The sequence below is a fragment of the Tachyglossus aculeatus genome, unplaced genomic scaffold (assembly GCF_015852505.1).
Source record: "Tachyglossus aculeatus isolate mTacAcu1 unplaced genomic scaffold, mTacAcu1.pri scaffold_101_arrow_ctg1, whole genome shotgun sequence".
NCBI classification, from domain to species: Eukaryota; Metazoa; Chordata; class Mammalia; order Monotremata; family Tachyglossidae; genus Tachyglossus; species Tachyglossus aculeatus.
In genome coordinates, this window is record NW_024044842.1 from 487,501 (window position 1) to 509,535 (window position 22,035).

Below are 22,035 nucleotides of genomic sequence, written 5' to 3' on the forward strand. Positions count from 1 at the left end.
AGAAGGATGGGGAGGCCAACTGAGGCAGGGGAAACAAAGAGAGGCAGTGGGAGGGAAGGGAGACGGGGAGCGGGGAGAGAAGGACGGGGAGACCAACTGAGGCAGGGGAGATGAGGAGAGACAGTGGGAGGGAAGGAGGGGGAGAAGGACGGGGAGGCCAACTGAGGCAGGGGAGATGAGGGGAGATAAGAGGAGAGACAGTGGGTGGGAAGGAGGGGAGACGGGGGAGAGAAGGATGGGGAGACCAACTGAGGCAGGGGAGATGGGAGGAGAGACAGTGGGAGGGAAGGGGGAGAGAAGGACGGGGAGACCAACTGAGGCAGGGGAGATGAAGAGAGACAGTGGGAGGGAAGGAGGGGAGACGGGGGAGGGGGCAGAGAAGGACGGGGAGACCAACTGAGGCAGGGGAGATGAGAGGAGAGACGGGGGGAGGGAAGGAGGGGAGACCAACTGAGGCAGGGGAGATGAGGAAACGGGAAATGCTGGGGGCCCCCCCCGCCCCCCCCAGCCCCCGGCCCCCCCAAATCTTACCTTCTCTCCTTTGGCACCAGAGTCTCCTCTGAGGCCCGGAAGTCCTGGGGGGCCCTGGAGGGACATGGGAGGGCGGGGGGGGAGGATAATATTATTATTATTATTATTATTAATAATAATAATAATTCATTCAGTCGTATCTATTGAGCGCTTACTGGGTGCAGGGCATTATTATTATTATTATTATTAAGCGCTCACTATGTGCCCAGCGCTGTTCTAAGCGTTGGTCGGAATCATAATCCTCATCCTCACAATGGTACCTGATAAGCGCTCACTTTGCACATAGTAAGCGCTTAATAAATGCCATTATTATTATTATTAAGTGCTCACTATGTGCCCAGCACTGTTCTAAGCGCTGGTCAGAATCATGATCATCATCGTCACAAAGGTATCTGATAAGCGCTCACTTTGCACATAGTAAGCGCCTAATAAATGCCATCATCATTATCATTATTATTATCATTAAGCGCTCATTATGTGCCCAGCACTGTTCTAAGCGCTGGTCAGAATCATAATCATCGTCGTCACAATGCCATTATTATTTTATTATTATTATTATTATTATTATTATTAAGCGCTCACTATGTGCCCAGCGCTGTTCTAAGCGCTGGTCGGAATCATAATCCTCATCCTCACAATGGTATCTGATAAGCGCTCACTTTGCACATAGTAAGCGCTTAATAAATGCCATTATTATTATTATTATTATTATTATTATTAGGTGAGGCTCACAGTCTTCATCCCTCCTATTTGAGAGATGAAGTTCCGTTGTTGGGTAGGGACCGTCTACGTTGCCAACTTGTCCTTCCCAAGCGCTTAGTACAGCGCTCTGCACACAGGAAGCGCTCAATAGATACATCTGAATGAATGAATGAGGTCATTGAGGCCCAGAGAAGGGAAGTGACCGGTCCAAGGTCACCCAGCGGACAAGGCGGGATTGGAACCCAAGACCGGGCTCTGAGAGGGGACTGTTTTGACCTTCCCAAGCGCTTACTACAGCGCTCTGCACACCGGAAGCGCTCCATAGATACGACTGAATGAATGAATGAGGTCACTGAGGCCCAGAGAAGGGAAGTGACTGGTCCAAGGTCACCCCAGCGGACAAGGCGGGATTGGAACCCAAGCCCGGGCTCTGAGAGGGGACCGTCTTGCCCTTCCCGAGCGCTTAGTACAGCGCTCTGCACACAGGAAGCGCTCAATAGATACGACTGACTGAATGAATGAATGAATGAGGTCACTGAGGCCCAGAGAAGGGAAGTGACCGGTCCAAGGTCACCCAGCGGACAAGGCGGGATTGGAACCCAAGCCCGGGCTCTGAGAGGGGACTGTTTTGACCTTCCCAAGCGCTTAGTACAGCGCTCTGCACACAGGAAGCGCTCAATAGATACGGCTGAATGAATGAATGAGGTCACTGAGGCCCAGAGAAGGGAAGTGACCGGTCCAAGGTCACCCAGCGGACAAGGCGGGATTCGAACCCAAGCCCGGGCTCTGAGAGGGGAGCGTCTTGTCCTTTCCAAGCGCTTAGTATAGTGCTCTGCACACAGGAAGTGCTCAACAGATACGATTGAATGAATGAATGAGGTGACTGAGGCCCAGAGAAGGGAAGTGACCGGTCCAAGGTCACCCAGCGGACAGGCGGGATTGGAACCCAAGCCCGGGCCCTGAGAGGGGACCGTCTTGACCTTCCCAAGCGCTTAGTACAGCGCTCTGCACACAGGAAGTACTCCACAGATGCAATTGAATGAATGAATGAGGTGACTGAGGCCCAGAGAAGGGAAGTGACTGGTCCAAGGTCACCCAGCGGACACGGCTGAATTGGAACCCAAGCCCGGGCTCCGAAAGGGGACTGTTTTGACCTTCCCAAGCGCTTAGTACAGCGCTCTTCACACAGGAAGTGCTCCACAGATACGACTGAATGAATGAATGAGGTGACTGAGGCCCAGAGAAGGGAAGTGACTGGTCCAAGGTCACCCAGCGGACACGGCGGGATTGGAACCCAAGCCCGGGCTCTGAGAGGGGACAGTCTTGACCTTCCCAAGCGCTTAGTACAGCGCTCTGCACACAGGAAGCGCTCAATAGATACGACTGACTGAATGAATGAATGAATGAGGTCACTGAGGCCCAGAGAAGGGAAGTGACTGGTCCAAGGTCACCCAGCGGACACGGCGGGATTGGAACCCAAGCCCGGGCTCTAAAAGGGGGCTGTTTTGACCTTCCCAGGCGCTTAGTACAGTGCTCTGCACACCGGAAGTGCTCAACAGATACGATTGAATGAATGAATGAGGTCACTGAGGCCCAGAGAAGGGAAGTGACCGGTCCAAGGTCACCCAGCGGACACGGCTGAATTGGAACCCAAGCCCGGGCTCTGAAAGGGGACCGTTTTGACCTTCCCAAGCGCTTAGTACAGCACTCTGCACACAGGAAGCGCTCAATAGATACGGCTGAATGAATGAATGAGGTCACTGAGGCCCAGAGAAGGGAAGTGACCGGTCCAAGGTCACCCAGCAGACACGGCGGGATTGGAACCCAAGCCCGGGCTCTGAGAGGGGACCGTTTTGACCTTCCCAAGCGCTTAGTACAGCGCTCTGCACACAGGAAGCGCTCAATAGATACGACTGACTGAATGAATGAATGAATGAGGTCACTGAGGCCCAGAGAAGGGAAGTGACTGGTCCAAGGTCACCCAGCGGACACGGCGGGATTGGAACCCAAGCCCGGGCTCTAAAAGGGGGCTGTTTTGACCTTCCCAGGCGCTTAGTACAGTGCTCTGCACACCGGAAGTGCTCAACAGATACGACTGAATGAATGAATGAGGTCACTGAGGCCCAGAGAAGGGAAGTGACTGGTCCAAGGTCACCCAGCGGACACGGCTGAATTGGAACCCAAGCCCGGGCTCTGAAAGGGGACCGTTTTGACCTTCCCAAGCGCTTAGTACAGCACTCTGCACACAGGAAGCGCTCAATAGATACGGCTGAATGAATGAATGAGGTCACTGAGGCCCAGAGAAGGGAAGTGACCGGTCCAAGGTCACCCAGCGGACACGGCGGGATTGGAACCCAAGCCCGGGCTCTGAGAGGGGACCGTTTTGACCTTCCCAAGCGCTTAGTACAGCGCTCTGCACACAGGAAGCGCTCAATAGATACGACTGACTGAATGAATGAATGAATGAGGTCACTGAGGCCCAGAGAAGGGAAGTGACTGGTCCAAGGTCACCCAGCGGACACGGCGGGATTGGAACCCAAGCCCGGGCTCTAAAAGGGGGCTGTTTTGACCTTCCCAGGCGCTTAGTACAGTGCTCTGCACACCGGAAGTGCTCAACAGATACGACTGAATGAATGAATGAGGTCACTGAGGCCCAGAGAAGGGAAGTGACCGGTCCAAGGTCACCCAGCAGACACGGCGGGATTGGAACCCAAGCCCGGGCTCTGAGAGGGGACCGTTTTGACCTTCCCAAGCGCTTAGTACAGCGCTCTGCACACAGGAAGCGCTCAATAGATACGACTGACTGAATGAATGAATGAATGAGGTCACTGAGGCCCAGAGAAGGGAAGTGACTGGTCCAAGGTCACCCAGCGGACACGGCGGGATTGGAACCCAAGCCCGGGCTCTAAAAGGGGGCTGTTTTGACCTTCCCAGGCGCTTAGTACAGTGCTCTGCACACCGGAAGTGCTCAACAGATACGACTGAATGAATGAATGAGGTCACTGAGGCCCAGAGAAGGGAAGTGACTGGTCCAAGGTCACCCAGCGGACACGGCGGGATTGGAACCCAAGCCCGGGCTCTAAAAGGGGGCTGTTTTGACCTTCCCAAGCGCTTAGTACAGCGCTCTGCACACCGGAAGTGCTCCACAGATGCAATTGAATGAATGAATGAGGTGACTGAGGCCCAGAGAAGGGAAGTGACTGGTCCAAGGTCACCCAGCGGACACGGCGGGATTGGAACCCAAGCCCGGGCTCTGACAGGGGACCGTCTTGCCCTTCCCAAGCGCTTAGTACAGCGCTCTGCACACAGGAAGCGCTCAATAGATACGACTGACTGACTGAATGAATGAATGAGGTGACTGAGGCCCAGAGAAGGGAAGTGACTGGTCCAAGGTCACCCAGCGGACACGGCGGGATTGGAACCCAAGCCCGGGCTCTAAAAGGGGGCTGTTTTGACCTTCCCAAGCGCTTAGTACAGCGCTCTGCACACAGGAAGTGCTCCACAGATGCAATTGAATGAATGAATGAGGTGACTGAGGCCCAGAGAAGGGAAGTGACTGGTCCAAGGTCACCCAGCGGACACGGCGGGATTGGAACCCAAGCCCGGGCTCTAAAAGGGGGCTGTTTTGACCTTCCCAAGCGCTTAGTACAGCGCTCTGCACACCGGAAGTGCTCCACAGATGCAATTGAATGAATGAATGAGGTGACTGAGGCCCAGAGAAGGGAAGTGACTGGTCCAAGGTCACCCAGCGGACACGGTGGGATTGGAACCCAAGCCCGGGCTCTGAGAGGGGACCGTCTTGCCCTTCCCAAGCGCTTAGTACAGCGCTCTGCACACAGGAAGCGCTCAATAGATACGACTGACTGGCTGAATGAATGAATGAGGTGACTGAGGCCCAGAGAAGGGAAGTGACTGGTCCAAGGTCACCCAGCGGACACGGCGGGATTGGAACCCAAGCCCGGGCTCTGAAAGGGGACTGTTTTGACCTTCCCAAGCGCTTAGTACAGCGCTCTGCACACAGGAAGCGCTCAATAGATACGGCTGAATGAATGAATGAGGTCACTGAGGCCCAGAGAAGGGAAGTGACCGGTCCAAGGTCACCCAGCGGACACGGCGGGATTGGAACCCAAGACCGGGCTCTGAGAGGGGACTGTTTTGACCTTCCCAAGCGCTTAGTACAGCGCTCTGCACACAGGAAGTGCTCCATAGATACGACTGAATGAATGAATGAATGAGGTCACTGAGGCCCAGAGAAGGGAAGTGACCGGTCCAGGGTCACCCAGCGGACAAGGCGGGATTGGAACCCAAGCCCGGGCTCTGAAAGAGACGCCCAGGATGCCCCCTCCCCCTCCCTCCAAGCCCCCCGACTCACCTGGGGCCCCGGGGGGCCCGCTTGGCCTGGCGCTCCGGGTCTTCCCTGCTGGCCCTGCTCGCCCAAGGTGGGGACAGGGGGACAAAATGGGGGGGTCAGAGGGGTTGGGGGGCGCTCAGCCCATCCCCCCCCCCCCCACTTCCGGAAGTGGGCCCTTCTGGGGGAGGAAATGGGGGGTTCAGAGGGGGTTGGGGGGCGCTCAGCCCATCCCTGCCCCCCTCAAAATCCGGAAGTGATCCCTTCTGGGGGGAGGAAATGGGGGGTTCAGAGGGGTTGGGGGGCGCTCAGCCCATCCCCCCCTCAAAAACCGGAAGTGGTCCCTTCTGGGGGGGAGGAAATGGGGGGTTCAGAGGGGTTGGGGGGCGCTCAGCCCATCCCCCCTCAAAAACCGGAAGTGGTCCCTTCTGGGGGGAGGAACTGGGGGGTTCAGAGGGGTTGGGGGGCGCTCAGCCCATCCCCCCAAACCGGAAGTGGTCCCTTCTGGGGAGGAACTGGGGGGTTCAGAGGGGTTGGGGGGCGCTCAGCCCATCCCCCCAAACCGGAAGTGGTCCCTTCTGGGGGAGGAAATGGGGGGTTCAGAGGGGTTGGGGGGGCGCTCAGCCCACCCCCCCCCAAAAAAAACTGGAAGTGGGCCCTTCTGGGGGGGAGGAAATGGGGGGTTCAGAGGGGTTGGGGGGCGCTCAGCCCATCCCTCCCCAAAACCGGAAGTGATCCCTTCTGGGGGGAGGATATGGGGGGGTTCAGAGGGGTTGGGGTGGGGGGTGCTCAGCCCATCCACCCCACCCCACTTCCGGAAGTGGGCCCCTCTGGGGGAGGAAATGGGGGGTTCGGAGGGGTTGGGGGGTGCTCAGCCCATCCTCGCCCCCCTCAAAATCCGGAAGTGGGCCCTTCTGGGGGGGACAAAATGGGGGGGTCAGAGGGAATGGGGGGCGCTCAGCCCATCTCTCCCCCCCCCACTTCCGGAAGTGGGCCCTTCTGGGGAGGAAATGGGGGGTTCGGAGGGGTTGGGGGGCGCTCAGTCCATCCCCGCCCCCCTCAAAATCCGGAAGTGGGCCCTTCTGGGGGGGAGGAAATGGGGGGTTCAGAGGGGTTGGGGGGCGCTCAGCCCATCCCCCCCCTCAAAAACCGGAAGTGGGCCCTTCTAGGGGGACAAAATGGGGGGTCAGGGGGGTTGGGGGGCGCTCAGTCCATCCCCCACACCCCACTTCTGGAAGTGATCCCTTCTGGGGGAGGAAATGGGGGGTTCAGAGGGGTTGGGGGGCGCTCAGCCCATCCCCACCTCAAAAACCGGAAGTGGCCTTTTCTGGGGGGAGGAAATGGGGGGTTCAGAGGGGTTGGGGGGCGCTCAGCCCATCCCCGCCCCCCTCAAAATCCGGAAGTGGTCCTTTCTTGGGGGGAGGAAATGGGGGGTTCAGAGGGGTCGGGGGGCGCTCAGCCCATCCCCCCCTCAAAATCCGGAAGTGGTCCCTTCTGGGGGGGAGGAAATGGGGGGTCAGGGGGGTTGGGGGGGCGCTCAGCCCATCCCCCCCCTCAAAATCCGGAAGTGGGCCCTTCTGGGGGGAGGAAATGGGGCGTTCAGAGGGGTTGGGGGCGCTCAGCCCATCACCCCCCACTCAAAAACCGGAAGTGGGCCCTTCTGGGGGGAGGAAATGGGGCGTTCAGAGGGGTTGGGGGCGCTCAGCCCATCACCCCCCACTCAAAAACCGGAAGTGGGCCCTTCTGGGGGGAGGAAATGGGGGGCTTAGAGGGGTTGGGGGGCGCTCAGCCCATCCCCCCCACCTCAAAATCCGGAAGTGGTCTCTTCTGGGGGGGAGGAAATGGGGGGTTCAGAGGGGTTGGGGGGCGCTCAGCCTATCCCCCCCTCAAAAACCGGAAGTGGTCTTTTCTGGGGGGACGAAATGGGGGCTCAGAGGGGTTGGGGGGCGCTCAGCCCATCCCCCCCCAAAAAAACCGGAAGTGATCCCTTCTGGGGGGAGGAAATGGGGGGTTCAGAGGGGTCGGGGGGCGCTCAGCCCATCTCCAGCTTGTACTTCCCAAGTACTTCCACTTGTCCTTCCCGAGCGCTTAGCCCAGTGCTCTGCACACAGGAAGCGCTCAATAAATACGATCGATCGATCGATCGATCGACCGATCGATCAAACCCCTCCGGGGGCGGCTACGACACTCACCACGGATCCCGGGAGCCCCCGGAGCCCGTCGGGGCCCGGTTTTCCCAGATTCCCGGCGGGGCCCACTGGGCCCGTCTTGCCCGGGGCCCCCACGGGCCCGGCCTCCCCCTGGAAAAAACACAGACACGGACGGACACACAAACGCACACGCATGCACACACGCACACGCACACACACGCACGCACACACGTGTCGATGGATGGAGGGGGTCAAAGTTGGGGGGGGTCAAAGGTCACGGGGAAAAGGGGGCCGCCCTGGGCCGCAGCCCAAGGGCAAGCGGACGGTGGCGGGGGTTCAGTGGTCAAGCCCTCAGTAATAATAATAATAATAATAATAATAATAATAATAATAGTAATAATAATAATAGTAATAATAATAATAGTAATAATAATAATAATAATAATAATAATAATAACAATAACAGTAAAACAATATCATGACCGTTAAATTCTAACAATTACACGGTGAGTGCTCAATAAACCCGCTTAAATGAATGGAACAGCGCTCAAGCGCTTAGTACAGTGCTCTGCACGCGGTGAGCGCTCAATAAATAGGATTGAATGAATGAATGAATGCATAAATGGTCCAAAACTCGGGAGGGGGGGAGGGGGCGACCGGGGGGGGGGGGGGGCCTGACGCCAGGGGTCACGGAGGGGTCACGGAGGGGTCAAATAGGGGTCACGGAGGGGTCACGGAGGGTTGGGTGCTCAATACATACGACTGGATGAATGAATGAATGCATGAATGGTCCACAACTCGTAGGGGGGAGGGGGCGACCGGGAGGGCCTGACTCCAGGGGTCACGGAGGGGTCACGGAGGGGTCACGGAGGGGTCACGGAGGGGTCACAGAGGGGTCACGGGGGGTCACGGAGGGTTGGGGTGAGCGCTCAATACATATGACTGAATGAATGAATGCGTGAATGGTCCAAAACTCGTAGGGGGGAGGGGGCGACCGGGAGGGCCTGACTCCAGGGGTCACGGAGGGGTCACGGAGCGGTCAAATAGGGGTCACATTGGGGTCACGGAGGGGTGGGGGTGAGCGTTCAATACACAGGACTGAATGAATGAATGTGTGAATGGTCCAAAACTCAAAGGGGGGAGGGGGCGAACGGGAGGGCCTGACTCCAGGGGTCACGGAGGGGTCAAGGAGGGGTCACGGAGGGGTCACGGAGAGGTCACGGAGGGTTGGGGGTGAGCGCTCAATACACAGGACTGAATGAATGAATGCGTGAATGGTCAAAAACTCGTAGGGGGGAGGGGGCGACCGGGAGGGCCTGACTCCAGGGGTCACGGAGGGGTGAAATATGGGTCACATAGGGGTCACGGAGGGGTCACGGAGGGTTGGGGGTGAGCGCTCAATACATAGGACTGAATGAATGAATGCATGAATGCGTGAATGGTCCAAAACTCGTAGGGGGGAGGGGGCGCCGGGGAGGGCCTGACTCCAGGGGTCACGGAGGGGTCACGGAGAGGTCAAATAGGGGTCACGGAGGGGTCACGGAGGGTTGGGGTGAGCGCTCAATACATAGGACTGAATGAATGAATGCGCGAATGGTCCAAGACTCGTAGGGGGGAGGGGGCGCCGGGGAGGGCCTGACTCCAGGGGTCACGGAGGGGTCACGGAGGGGTCACGGAGGGGTCAAACAGGGGTCACGGAGGGGTCACGGAGGGTTGGGGGTGAGCGCTCAATACATACGACTGAATGAATGAATGCGTGAAGGGTCCAAAACTCGTAGGGGGGAGGGGGCGACTGGGAGGGCCTGACTCCAGGGGTCACGGAGGGTCACGGAGGGGTCAAATAGGGGTCACAGAGGGGTCACAGAGGGGTCACGGGAGTCTCACCTTTGCCCCCTTCTCTCCTTGCCGTCCTTCGGGGCCTGTTGTGCCCGCTGGGCCCTGGGACGAGAGGGCGGAAGGTTAAAGGTCAGGGGTCAGGGGTCAGGGGTCAGGGAGGGGGCGCGGGGAAGGTGGCGGAGGATGGTGGGGATGATGGAGTGCTCAATAAATACGATTGAATGAATGAATGGATGGATGGACGGACGGATGGATGGATCCGTCCTCTCCCAAGCGCTTAGTACAGTGCTCTCTGCCCACAGTAAGCGCTCAGTAAATACGATTGAATGAATGAATGGATGGATGGATGGATCCGTCCTCTCCCAAGCGCTTAGTACAGTGCTCTCTGCCCACAGTAAGCGCTCAATAAATGATTGAATGAATGGATGGATGGATGGATGGGTGGATCTGTCCTCTCCCGAGCGCTTAGTACAGTGCTCTCTGCCCACAGTAAGCGCTCAATAAATATGATTGAATGGATGGATGGATGGATGGATGGATGGATCCGTCCTCTCCCAAGCGCTTAGTACAGTGCTTTCTGCCCACAGTAAGCGCTCAATAAATATGATTGAATGAATGGATGGACGGAAGGATGGATGGATGGATGGACGGATGGATGGACAGATGGACGGATGGATCTGTCCTCTCCCAAGCGCTTAGTACAGTGCTCTCTGCCCACAGTAAGCGCTCAGTAAATACGATTGAATGAATGGATGGATGGATGGATGGATGGATGGATGGATGGATCCGTCCTCTCCCAAGCGCTTAGTACAGTGCTCTCTGCCCACAGTAAGCGCTCAATAAATATGACTGACTGAATGAATGGATGGATGGATCTGTCCTCCCCCAAGCGCTTAGTACAGTGCTCTCTGCCCACAGTAAGCGCTCAATAAATACAACTGAATGGATGGATGAATGAATGAATAGATGGATGTAAGGATGGACGGATGGATGGATCTGTCCTCTCCCGAGCGCTTAGTCCAGTGCTCTGCCCACAGTAAGCGCTCAATAAATATGATTGAATGAATGAATGAATGGATGGATGGATGGATCCGTCCTCTCCCAAGCGCTTAGTACAGTGCTCTCTGCCCACAGTAAGTGCTCAATAAATACGACAATGAATGAATGGATGGATGGATCCGTCCTCTCCCAAGCGCTTAGTACAGTGCTCTCTGCCCACAGTAAGTGCTCAATAAATACGACTGAATGAATGAATGGATGGATGGATCCGTCCTCTCCCAAGCGCTTAGTACAGTGCTCTCTGCCCACAGTAAGCGCTCAATAAATACGACTGAATGAATGGATGGATGGATGGATCTGTCCTCTCCCAAGCGCTTAGTACAGTGCTCTCTGCCCACAGTAAGCGCTCAATAAATACGACTGAATGAATGAATGGATGGATGGATCCGTCCTCTCCCAAGCGCTTAGTACAGTGCTCTCTGCCCACAGTAAGCGCTCAATAAATACGACTGAATGAATGGATGGATGGATCTGTCCTCTCCCAAGCGCTTAGTACAGTGCTCTCTGCCCACAGTAAGCGCTCAATAAATACGACTGAATGAATGGATGGATGGACGGATGGATGGATGGATGGATCCGTCCTCTCCCAAGCGCTTAGTCCAGTGCTCTCTGCCCACAGTAAGCGCTCAATAAATACGACTGAATGGACGGATGAATGAATGAATAGACGGATGTAAGGATGGACATATGGATGGATGGATGGATCTGTCCTCTCCCAAGCGCTTAGTACAGTGCTCTCTGCCCACAGTAAGCGCTCAATAAATACGATTGAATGGATGGATGAATGAATGAATAGATGGATGTAAGGATGGACAGATGGATGGATGGATGGATCTGTCCTCTCCCAAGCGCTTAGTACAGTGCTCTCTGCCCACAGTAAGCGCTCAATAAATACGACTGAATGGACGGACGGACGGACGTGTACGCGGAGAGGGGGTGTCAGGGCTGGGCGAACGTCCGCAGGAGGCCAACCGACCACTCCACCCGCCGCCCCCCGACGTCCGGTACCCGCTCAGCCTCGCACCCAGGACCGGGCCCGGGGCGCGGCCCCCTACTCACCCTCTTCCCGGGGGGTCCGGGGGGACCGTTCTCTCCGGTGGGTCCGGGGGAGCCCTACGGATTGATGCCGTTATTAGTATTATTACTAGCGCTCAATAAATACCATTGAATGAATGAATGACTGAAGTCCCCTGTTATTACTACTAATGCCATTATTAGTATTACTACTAGCGCTCAATAAATACCATTGAATGAATGAATGAAGTCCCCTGTTATTACTAATAATGCCATTATTCGTAATTACTACTAGCGCTCAATAAATACCATTGAATGAATGAATGAATGAAGTCCCCTGTTATGTTATTACTACTAATGCCATTATTAGTAATTACTACCAGCGCTCAATAAATACCATTGAATGAATGAATGAAGTCCCCTGTTATTACTACTAATGCCATTATTAGTAATTACTACTAGCGCTCAATACATACCACTGAATGAATGAATGACTGAAGTCCCCTGTTATTACTACTAATGCCATTATTAGTAGTACTACTAGCGCTCAATACATACCATTGAATGAATGAATGACTGAAGTCCCCTGTTATTACTACTAATGCCATTATTAGTAATTACTACTAGTGCTCAATACATACCATTGAATGAATGAATGAATGAAGTCCCCTGTTATTACTACTAATGCCATTATTAGTATTACTACTAGCGCTCAATAAATGCCATTGAATGAATGAATGAAGTCCCTTGTTATTACTAATACTGCCATTATTAGTAATTACTACTAGCGCTCAATAAATACCATTGAATGAATGAATGAAGTCCCCCGTTATTACTACTAATGCCATTATTAGTAATTACTACTAGCGCTCAATACATACCATTGAATGAATGAATGACTGAAGTCTCCTGTTATTACTAATAATGCCATTATTAGTAATTACTACTAGTGCTCAATAAATACCATTGAATGAATGAATGAATGAAGTCCCCTGTTATTACTAATAATGCCATTATTCGTAATTACTACTAGCGCTCAATAAATACCATTGAATGAATGAATGAATGAAGTCCCGTTATTACTACTAATGCCATTATTAGTAATTACTACTAGCGCTCAATAAATACTATTGAATGAATGAATGAAGTCCCCCGTTATTACTAATAATGCCATTATTAGTATTTACTACTAGCGCTCAATAAATACCATTGAATGAATGAATGAAGTCCCCTGTTATTACTAATAATGCCATTATTAGTATTACTACTAGCGCTCAATAAATACGATTGAATGAATGACCCCTTTTAGACTGTGAGCCCACTGTTGGGTAGGGACTGTCTCTATATGTTGCCAATTTGTACTTCCCAAGCGCTTAGTACAGTGCTCTGCACACAGTAAGCGCTCAATAAATACGATTGATGATGATGATGATGATGAAGTCCCCTGTTATTACTAATGCCATTACTACTACTAGTAATAGCCTGTGAGCCCGTTGTCGGGTCGGGACCGTCTCTAGATGTTGCCGACTTGAACTTCCCAAGCGCTTAGTATAGTGCTCTGCACACAGGAAGCGCTCAATAAATACAATTGAATGAATGAATGAATGAATACGATTGAATGAATGAATGAAGTCCCCTGTTATTACTAACGCCATTATTATCATTCCTACTACTAATAATAGCCCGTGAGCCTGTTGTCGGGTAGGGACCATCTCTAGATGTTGCCGACTTGAACTTCCCAAGCGCTTAGTACAGTGCTCTGCACACAGGAAGCACTCAGTAAATACGATTGAATGAATGAATGAAGTCCCCTGTTATCACTAACGCCCTTATTATTATTTTTACTACTACTAGTAATAGCCTCTGAGCCCGTTGTCGGGTCGGGACCGTCTCTAGATGTTGCCGACTTGAACTTCCCAAGCGCTTAGTACAGTGCTTTGCACACAGGAAGTGCTCAATAAATACGACTGTATGAATGAAGTCCCCTGTTATTACTAATGCCATTATTATCATTCCTACTACTAGTAATAGCCTGTAAGCCCGTTGTCAGGTAGGGACCGTCTCTAGATGTTGCCGACTTGAACTTCCCAAGCGGTTAGTACAGTGCTCTGCACACAGGAAGTGCTCCGTAAATAGGACTGAATGAATGAATGAAGTCCCCTGTTATTACTAGCGCCATTATTATTATTACTACTACTAGTAATAGCCTGTGAGCCTGTTGTCGGGTCAGGACCATCTCTAGATGTTGCCGACTTGAACTTCCCAAGCGCTTAGTACAGTGCTCTGCACACAGGAAGCGCTCAATAAATACGATTGAATGAACGAATGAATAAATACAATTGAATGATTGAATGAAGTCCCCTGCTATTACTAACGCCATTATTATTATCACTACTACTAGTAATAGCCTGTGAGCCCATCGTCGGGCAGGGACCGTCTCTAGATGTTGCCGACTTGAACTTCCCAAGCGCTTAGTACAGTGCTCTGCACACAGGAAACGCTCAATAAATACAACTGAATGAATGAATGAATGAATAAATACAATTAAATGAATGAATGAAGTCCCCTGTTATTACTAACGCCATTATTATTATTACTACTACTAGTAATAGCCCGTGAGCCCGTTGTCGGTTCAGGACCGTCTCTAGATGTTGCCAACTTGAACTTCCCAAGCGCTTAGTACAGTGCTCTACACACAGGAAGCGCTCAATAAATACAATTGAATGAATGAATGAATGAATAAATACAATTAAATGAATGAATGAAGTCCCCTGTTATTACTAACACCATTATTATTATTACTACTGCTAGTAATAGCCTGTGAGCCCGTTGTCGGGTCGGGACCGTCTCTAGATGTTGCCGACTTGAACTTCCCAAGCGTTTAGTACAGTGCTCTGCGCACAGGAAGCGCTCAGTAAACACGATTGAATGAATGAATGAAGTCCCCTGTTATTACTAACGCCATCATTACTATTACTACTACTACTAGTAATAGCCCGTGAACCCGTTGTCGGGTCGGGACCGTCTCTAGATGTTGCCGACTTGAACTTCCCAAGTGCTTAGTACAGTGCTCTGCACACAGGAAGTGCTCAATAAATACAATTGAATGAATGAATGAAGTCCCCTGTTATTACTAACGCCATTATTACTATTACTACTACTACTAGTAATAGCCCGTGAACCCGTTGTCGGGTCGGGACCGTCTCTAGATGTTGCCGACTTGAACTTCCCAAGTGCTTAGTACAGTGCTCTGCACACAGGAAGTGCTCAATAAATACAATTGAATGAATGAATGAAGTCCCCTGTTATTACTAACGCCATTATTACTATTACTACTACTACTAGTAATAGCCCGTGAACCCGTTGTCGGGTCGGGACCGTCTCTAGATGTTGCCGACTTGAACTTCCCAAGTGCTTAGTACAGTGCTCTGCACACAGGAAGTGCTCAATAAATACAATTGAATGAATGAATGAAGTCCCCTGTTATTACTAACGCCATTATTACTATTACTACTACTACTAGTAATAGCCCGTGAACCCGTTGTCGGGTCGGGACCGTCTCTAGATGTTGCCGACTTGAACTTCCCAAGTGCTTAGTACAGTGCTCTGCACACAGGAAGTGCTCAATAAATACAATTGAATGAATGAATGAAGTCCCCTGTTATTACTAACGCCATTATTACTATTACTACTACTACTAGTAATAGCCCGTGAGCCCGTTGTCGGTTCGGGACCGTCTCTAGATGTTGCCGACTTGAACTTCCCAAGCGCTTAGTACAGTGCTCTGCACACAGGAAGCGCTCAGTAAATACGACCAAATGAATGAATGAAGTCCCCTGTTATTACTAGCGCCATTATTATTATTACTACTACTACTAGTAATAGCCCGTGAACCCGTTGTCGGGTCGGGACCGTCGCCGACTTGGACTTCCCAATCAATCTATCACTCAACCAACCGTATTTATCGGGCGCTCGCAGCGTGCAGAGCGCTGTACTAAGCGCTTGGGCAGTCCAAGTCGGCAACGTCGAGAGCGGGTCCCGACCCGCCGGCGGGCTCGCAGGCGAGGAGGGGGAGACCGGGCGGCAGAACCAAATATATTAACGAAATCGAATAAATGGGGACAAAGGAAATAAAATCGAGTCGCGGGGGTCACTCACGGGCTGCCCGGCTTCGCCGTCCTCTCCGCGGTCACCCTTGGCGCCATCTTGACCCTGGCGGGGGGGAAAGGGTGACCTTGACCTTTGCCCCCTCCGGTGACCCCCCCAAGTCCCTCCGTCCCCCTCGGACCCCACCGGCCCCCCCGATACTCACACGGGGTCCGCCTGCCCCGGGCGGGCCGGGGTCTCCGGGGAAGCCCACCGGGCCCTGCGGGGAACAGGTTCTCCGTCAGAATTCGAACCGGGGGCAGGGGACTGGCCCTTTTGACCCCCGCCGCCCCTTCGCCCCCCACCCGCGGGCCGTTCCCCCCTCTCCCACGGCTCTGATAATCATAATAATGATGATATTTGTTGAGCGCTTACTAGGTGTCAATCACAGTTCTGATAATAATAATAATAATAATAACAATGATGGTACTTGGGAAGCGCTCAATAAGTGTCAATCGCAGTTCTGATCATAATAATGACGACGGCATTTGTTAAGCGCTTACTAGGTGTCAAGCACACAGTGAGCACTCAATAAATATGATCGGTAAGCACTCACTAGGTGTCAATCGCGGTTCTAATAATAATACTACTGGTATTTAAGTGCTTATTATGTGTCGATCGCGGTTCTAATAATAATACCAACGGTATTTAAGTGCTTATTATGTGTCGATCGCGGTTCTAATAATAATACTAACGGCATTTAAGTGCTTATTATGTGTCGATCGCGGTTCTAATAATAATACTAAGGGTATTTAAGTGCTTATTATGTGTCGATCGCGGTTCTAATAATGATACTAATGGTATTTAAGTGCTTATTATGTGTCAATCACGGTTCTAATAATAATGCTAGTGGTATTTAAGTGTTTATTATGTGTCGATTGTGGTTCTAATAATAATACTAAGGGTATTTAAGTGCTTATTATGTGTCAATCGCGGTTCTAATAATAATACTAATGGTACTTAAGTGCTTATTATGTGTCAATCGCGGTTCTAATAATAATACCAACGGTATTTAAGTGCTTATTATGTGTCGATTGCGGTTCTAATAATAATACTAAGGGTATTTAAGTGCTTATTATGTGTCAATCGCGGTTCTAATAATAATACCAATGGTATTTAAGTGCTTATTACGTGTCAATCGCGGTTCTAATAATAATACCAATGGCACTTAAGTGCTTATTACGTGTCAATCGCTGTTCTAATAATAATGCTAATGGTATTTAAGTGCCTATTATGTGTCAATCGCGGTTCTAATAATAATACTAACGGTATTTAAGTGCTTATTATGTGTCAATCGCGGTTCTAATAATAATTCCAATGGTATTTAAGTGCTTATTATGTGTCAATCGCGGTTCTAATAATAATACTACTGGTATTGAAGTGTTTATTATGTGTCAATCGCGGTTCTAATAATAACACTGATGGTATTTAAGTGCTTATTATGTGTCAATCGCGGTTCTAATAATACTACTACTGGTATTTAAGTGCTTATTATGTGTCAATCGTGGTTCTAATAATAATACCAATGGTATTTAAGTGCTTATTATGTGTCGATCGCGGTTCTAATAATAATACCAATGGTATTTAAGTGCTTATTATGTGTCGATCGCGGTTCTAATAATAATACCAACGGTATTTAAGTGCTTATTATGTGTCGATCGCGGTTCTAATTATAATACTAAGGGTATTTAAGTGCTTATTATGTGTCAATTGCGGTTCTAATAATAATACTGATGGTATTTAAGTGCTTATTATGTGTCAATTGCTGTTCTAATAATGATACTAATGGTATTTAAGTGCTTATTATGGGTCGATCGCTGTTCTAATAATAATACTAATGGTATTTAAGTGCTTATTATGTGTCAGTTGCAGTTCTAATAATAATACTGATGGTATTTAAGTGCTTATTATGTGTCAATCGCTGTTCTGATAATACTACTACTGCTATTTAAGTGTTTATTATGTGTCAATCGCGGTTCTAATAATAATACTGATGGTATTTAAGCGCTTATTATGTGTCAATCGCGGTTCTAATAATAATACCAATGGTATTTAAGTGCTTATTATGTGTCAATCGCCGTTCTAATAATAATACTAATGGTATTTAAGTGCTCATTATGTGTCAATCGCGGTTCTAATAATGATACTAACGGTATTTAAATGCTTATTATGTGTCAATCGCGGTTCTAATAATAATACTAAGGGTATTTAAGTGCTTATTATGTGTCAATCGCGGTTCCAATAATAATACTAATGGTATTTAAGTGCTTATTATGTGTTGATCGCGGTTCTAGTAATAATACTAATGGTATTTAAGTGCTTATTATGGGTCAATCGCTGGTCTAATAATAATACTAATGGTATTTAAGTGCTTATTATGTGTCAATCGCGGTTCTAATAATAATACTAACGGCATTTAAGTGCTTATTATGTGTCAATCGCTGTTCTAATAATAATACTAACGGCATTTAAGTGCTTATTATGTGTCAATCGCGGTTCTAATAATGATACTAACGGTATTTAAATGCTTATTATGTGTCAATCGCGGTTCTAATAATAATACTAAGGGTATTTAAGTGCTTATTATGTGTCAATCGCGGTTCCAATAATAATACTAATGGTATTTAAGTGCTTATTATGTGTTGATCGCGGTTCTAGTAATAATACTAATGGTATTTAAGTGCTTATTATGGGTCAATCGCTGGTCTAATAATAATACTAATGGTATTTAAGTGCTTATTATGTGTCAATCGCAGTTCTAATAATAATACTAAGGGTATTTAAGTGTTTATTATGTGTCAATCGCTGTTCTAATAATAATACTAACGGCATTTAAGTGCTTATTATGTGTCAATCGCGGTTCTAATAATGATACTAACGGTATTTAAATGCTTATTATGTGTCAATCGCGGTTCTAATAATAATACTAAGGGTATTTAAGTGCTTATTATGTGTCAATCGCGGTTCCAATAATAATACTAATGGTATTTAAGTGCTTATTATGTGTTGATCGCGGTTCTAGTAATAATACTAATGGTATTTAAGTGCTTATTATGGGTCAATCGCTGGTCTAATAATAATACTAATGGTATTTAAGTGCTTATTATGTGTCAATCGCGGTTCTAATAATAATACTAAGGGTATTTAAGTGCTTATTATGTGTCAATTGCTGTTCTAAAATAATCCTAATGGTATTTAAGTATTTATTATGTGTCAATCGCTGTTCTAATAATAATACCAATGGTATTTAAGTGCTTATTATGTGTCGATCGCGGTTCTAATAATAATACCAATGGTATTTAGGTGCTTATTATGTGTCAATCGCTGTTCTAATAATAATACTAACGGTATTTAAGTGCTTATTATGTGTCAATCGCGGTTCTAATAATACTACTAGTGGTATTTAAGTGCTTATTATGTGTCAATCGCTGTTCTAATAATAATACTACTTCTATTTAAGTGTTTATTATGTGTCAATTGTGGTTCTAGTAATAATACTAACGGTATTTAAGTGCTTATTATGTGTCGATCGCGGTTCCAATAGTAATACTAATGGTATTTAAGTGCTTATTATGTGTCAATTGTGGTTCTAGTAATAATACTAACGGTATTTAAGTGCTTATTATGTGTCAATCGCGGTTCTAATAATAATACTAATGGTATTTAAGTGCTTATTATGTGTCAGTCGTGGTTCTAATAATAATACCTATGGTATTTAAGTGCTTATTATGTCTCGATCGCGGTTCTAATAATAATACTATTGGTATTTAAGTGCTTATTATGTGTCAATCGCGGTTCTAATAATAATACTAACGGTATTTAAGTGCTTATTATGTGTCAATCGTGGTTCTAATAACAATACCAATGGTATTTAAGTGCTTATTATGTGTCAATCGCTGTTCTAATAATAATACTAATGGTATTTAAGTGCTTATTATGTGTCAATCGCCGTTCTAATAATAATACTAATGGTATTTAAGTGCTTATTACATGTCAATCGCCGTTCTAATAATAATACTAATGGCATTTAAGTGCTTATTATGTGTCAATCGCTGTTCTAAAATAATCCTAATGGTATTTAAGTGTTTATTATGTGTCAATTGCTGTTCTAATAATAATACTAATGGTATTTAAGTGCTTATTATGTGTCAATCGCGGTTCTAATAATAATACTGATGGTATTTAAGCACTTATTATGTGTCAATCGCGGTTCTAATAACAATACCAATGGTATTTAAGTGCTTATTATGTGTCAATCGCGGTTCTAATAATAATACCAATGGTATTTAAGTGCTTATTATGTGTCGATGGCGGTTCTAATAATAATACTAACGGTATTTAAGCGCTTATTATGGGTCAATCGCAGTTCTAATAATAATACCAATGGTATTTAAGTGCTTATTATGTGTCAGTTGTGGTTCTATTAATAATACTAATGGTATTTAAGTGCTTATTATGTGTCAATCGCTGTTCTAATACTACTACTACTGGTATTTAAGTGTTTATTATGTGTCAATTGCGGTTCTAATAATAATACTGATGGTATTTAAATGCTTATTATGTGTCAATCGCGGTTCGAATAATAATACTAATGGTATTTAAGTGCTTATTATGTGTCAATCGCGGCTCTAATAATAATACTACTGGTATTTAAGTGCTTATTATGTGTCGATCGCGGTTCTAATAATAATACCAATGGTATTTAAGTGCTTATTATGTGTCGATCGCGGTTCTAATAATAATACCAACGGTATTTAAGTGCTTATTATGTGTCGATCGCGGTTCTAATTATAATACTAAGGGTATTTAAGTGCTTATTATGTGTCAATTGCGGTTCTAATAATAATACTGATGGTATTTAAGTGCTTATTATGTGTCAATCGCTGTTCTAATGGTATTTAAGTGCTTATTATGGGTCGATCGCTGTTCTAATAATAATACTAATGGTATTTAAGTGCTTATTATGTGTCCAATTGCAGTTCTAATAATAATACTGATGGTATTTAAGTGCTTATTATGTGTCAATCGCTGTTCTGATAATAATACTACTGCTATTTAAGTGTTTATTATGTGTCAATCGCGGTTCTAATAATAATACTGATGGTATTTAAGCGCTTATTATGTGTCAATCGCGGTTCTAATAATAATACCAATGGTATTTAAGTGCTTATTATGTGTCAATCGCTGTTCTAAAATAATCCTAATGGTATTTAAGTGCTTATTATGTGTCAATCGCGGTTCCAATAATAATACTAATGGTATTTAAGTGCTTATTATGTGTTGATCGCGGTTCTAGTAATAATACTAATGGTATTTAAGTGCTTCTTATGGGTCGATCGCTGGTCTAATAATAATACTAATGGTATTTAAGTGCTTATTATGTGTCAATCGCTGTTCTAAAATAATCTTAATGGTATTTAAGTATTTATTATGTGTCAATCGCTGTTCTAATAATAATACTAATGGTATTTAAGTGCTTATTATGTGTCAATTGCGGTTCTAATAATACTGATGGTATTTAAGCGCTTATTATGTGTCAATCGCGGTTCTAATAACAATACCAATGGTATTTAAGTGCTTATTATGTGTCAATCGCTGTTCTAATAATAATACTAGTGGCATTTAAGTGCTTATTATGTGTCAATTGCAGTTCTAATAATAATACTGATGGTATTTATGTGCTTATTATGTGTCAATCGCGGTTCTAATAATAATACTAAGGGTATTTAAGTGCTTATTATGTGTCAATCGCTGTTCTAAAATAATCCTAATGTTATTTAACTGTTTATTATGTGTTAATCGCTGTTCTAATAATAATACTAATGGTATTTAAGTGCTTATTATGTGTCAATCGCGGTTCTAATAATAATACTAATGGTATTTAAGTGCTTATTATGTGTCAATTGCTGCTCTAGTAATAATACCAATGGTATTTAAGTGTTTATTATGTGTCGATTGCGGTTCTAATAATAATACCAATAGTATTTAAGTGCTTATTATGTGTCAATTGTGGTTCTAGTAATAATACTAACGGTATTTAAGTGCTTATTATGTGTCAATCGCGGTTCCAATAATAATACTAATGGTATTTAAGTGCTTATTATGGGTCGATCGCGGTTCTAATAATAATACTAATGGCATTTAAGTGCTTATTATGTGTCAATTGTGGTTCTAGTAATAATACTAATGGTATGTAAGTGCTTATTATGTGTCAATCGCGGTTCCGATAATAATACTAATGGTATTTAA

At 47.2% G+C, this 22,035-nt stretch overlaps 1 protein-coding gene across 1 annotated transcript in view; it reads right to left on the minus strand.

Moving 5' to 3' along the window:
* Positions 1-22,035, minus strand: part of COL11A2 (collagen type XI alpha 2 chain) — a gene marked incomplete at its 5' end in the record, with an annotated part of 220,222 nt that overhangs the window by 17,268 nt on the left and 180,919 nt on the right. The window contains 7 exon segments of the mRNA XM_038742186.1: positions 532-585; positions 5,606-5,659; positions 7,774-7,881; positions 9,616-9,669; positions 11,686-11,739; positions 15,799-15,852; positions 15,953-16,006. Of these exon segments, the coding sequence (XP_038598114.1) occupies positions 532-585; positions 5,606-5,659; positions 7,774-7,881; positions 9,616-9,669; positions 11,686-11,739; positions 15,799-15,852; positions 15,953-16,006 (432 nt within the window).